This window comes from Mya arenaria, chromosome 13, assembly GCF_026914265.1.
Source record: "Mya arenaria isolate MELC-2E11 chromosome 13, ASM2691426v1".
Classification (NCBI taxonomy): domain Eukaryota; kingdom Metazoa; phylum Mollusca; class Bivalvia; order Myida; family Myidae; genus Mya; species Mya arenaria.
Window position 1 is genome coordinate 52,427,337 of NC_069134.1, and position 2,047 is coordinate 52,429,383.

Here is a 2,047-nt window from a genome sequence, read left to right on the forward strand (position 1 = left end):
ATTGTTATTTTCTACATAATAAAACATTTCGACATAAATAAATAACACTCGAAAAGATTATAAGTATCGTCCATGAGCGAGCGTAGTTTTTTGGCGGAAACGAGGTTTACCGAGATTCTTCAGAACATCCTGTGCGAAAGTTGTGATGAACCTATCTTATACGAGCGACCATGGTAGATGCTTTTTCTCCCACCACAGTAAAACAAAACAAAGTAATCGCTGGAAATCTTTTATGTGTAGTGAAAAAGAGTAGTTCCATACAGGTACTTTTTTATCTTTGCCCGTGGTCAAGTTAGGGATTTCCAGCTTGGCCAGATATTTTGACTTATCTGGGGTTATAGAAAACGAACTTCATCTCAATATTAAAATCACAAATATAAGAAATCTTTTCAGGTGTCATCTGCATTTTGGAAAGCGCTGAAAATATGAAAATCATGTTTACGTGTTCTTGCGGCGACAGCATTTCTTGACGTCGTTCAGTACTTTAGTAAACTGCGGGTCCAGGCACCCGTACACGAGCGGATTAATAACATGGTTGATAAACACCAACCGGAAACCGAGAAAGTAGAAAGCCCTTTGCATGTTCGTCAGTGTTTCCAGAATACCTCGAGCGATGAAGGTCAACAGGACTAAGTACAGCGCCGTGGTAAGTAAGAACACTACCGTCAGTACCAGGGAAATGTACGTTTTACGTCGTGCCGAGCCCGGAATTTTACTCTTGTGGTGACGTGTCGTCCTTTTCACGGGTTCTGCTGCTGTTTTCTTGGCGTCAGAACACGCTGAATCGTTGTCGGTGGCGTAACCGACACTTGTATTGTCGCTCGTGTTACCAGCCAGTGTACCGGGCATCTCAACTTCATTAATGGTGAATACGCTTGTTCTTTTTTCACATTTCCTCGGCGTGTCAGAGTTCGAAACGAAGCCGGCGTCACGTTTGAAATTCGTTTTCTTACCGCTTATTTTTCTAAAAATCTTTACATACAGAATGAACATTATTAAAAAGCTTGTAGCCAGGATCCCCAGCACTGACAAAGCATAATTGAACGGCATTTTGGAGTTGACGTACGCCATGTCTTTCTCACATACTCTTACGGTGACGTTCCTTCCAGCGTACAGCTTGACGTCGTTGTGGGTTCCAAATAAGAACGGCACGGGCAGGGTAATCAGGATGGCGGTGGCGAAGATGAAGAAACACAGAACGAGTGCCTGCCGTGGGTGCACTTGCCAGCCGAGCGGAAAACACACCTTGCGGTGACGGTCCACCGCGATGACGAATAGACAGAGAGCCTCGCCGGAGATGGTGAACATATTGAAGAACGACTTCATTGTACAGACGGTAGGAAACGGGTACGTGTACCAGAACTGCTGTGACAAAATCTCCGCCGGCATCGTCGTGACCGTGCTGGTAAAGTCCAGGCAGGCGAGACACAGGACAAAATACCGGAAGTTGCAGTGATGATAGCGGAACAGGAATACGTAAAGGACCAGCAGGTTCCCAAAGAAGCCAATGACCATTTCAATTCCGACGAAAACTGAGACGGGTGTAACGGCTGCTCGCATCTCGTCCATTAGGCTGTCCAGTAGCTCGCTATTCGTCGAGTTCGTCATAGTGGTGCTGTCGTTAGGCGCAGCGAAGTTGATTGCCATGGTCTAGCGAAGAACTAGTTGCATTATTTAAGTTTTCGATATCTATATTTTGTTTTGTTATAGATCTGGCGACACATGACCATATACTTTGGTCACAAAGTTTATGTCCGTTTGAACTAAACACGTGACTTAACAAAATGGGATAGTTGGGGGTGAGTGAAACTTTACAAAACAGAACAGTTAAGTTGGAGTTCAATTTCCCTAAACATATAAATCAAATATTAAATACTGTGAAACATAAGCATCGTTATATATACTAGCAGTCAGGCTGTGTAATTAAAATATTGACTGTGTTGTTGTTGTTGTTTAAATATAATGTTGTTGTTTGTTTTCGACATAAATTATATATTATATTACATAAATTTGTACCTTACATGTACATATAAAGTCGATATGTCCG

General features: G+C 42.7%; 1 protein-coding gene across 1 annotated transcript; it reads right to left on the reverse strand.

The window, feature by feature from the left end:
- Positions 1-438: 438 nt before the first annotated feature.
- Positions 439-1,647, reverse strand: LOC128215356 (neuropeptide Y receptor type 1-like). The gene has a single exon (XM_052922046.1). It carries the CDS (start codon positions 1,645-1,647, stop codon positions 439-441), a length of 1,209 nt encoding a protein of 402 aa, XP_052778006.1.
- Between the last annotated feature and the right edge of the window lie 400 nt (positions 1,648-2,047).

Coding starts and splice junctions, on each gene's coding strand:
- LOC128215356 (XM_052922046.1), bottom strand. CDS start 1,647: ATGGCAATCAACTTCGCTGCGCCTAACGACAGCACCACTATGACGAAC.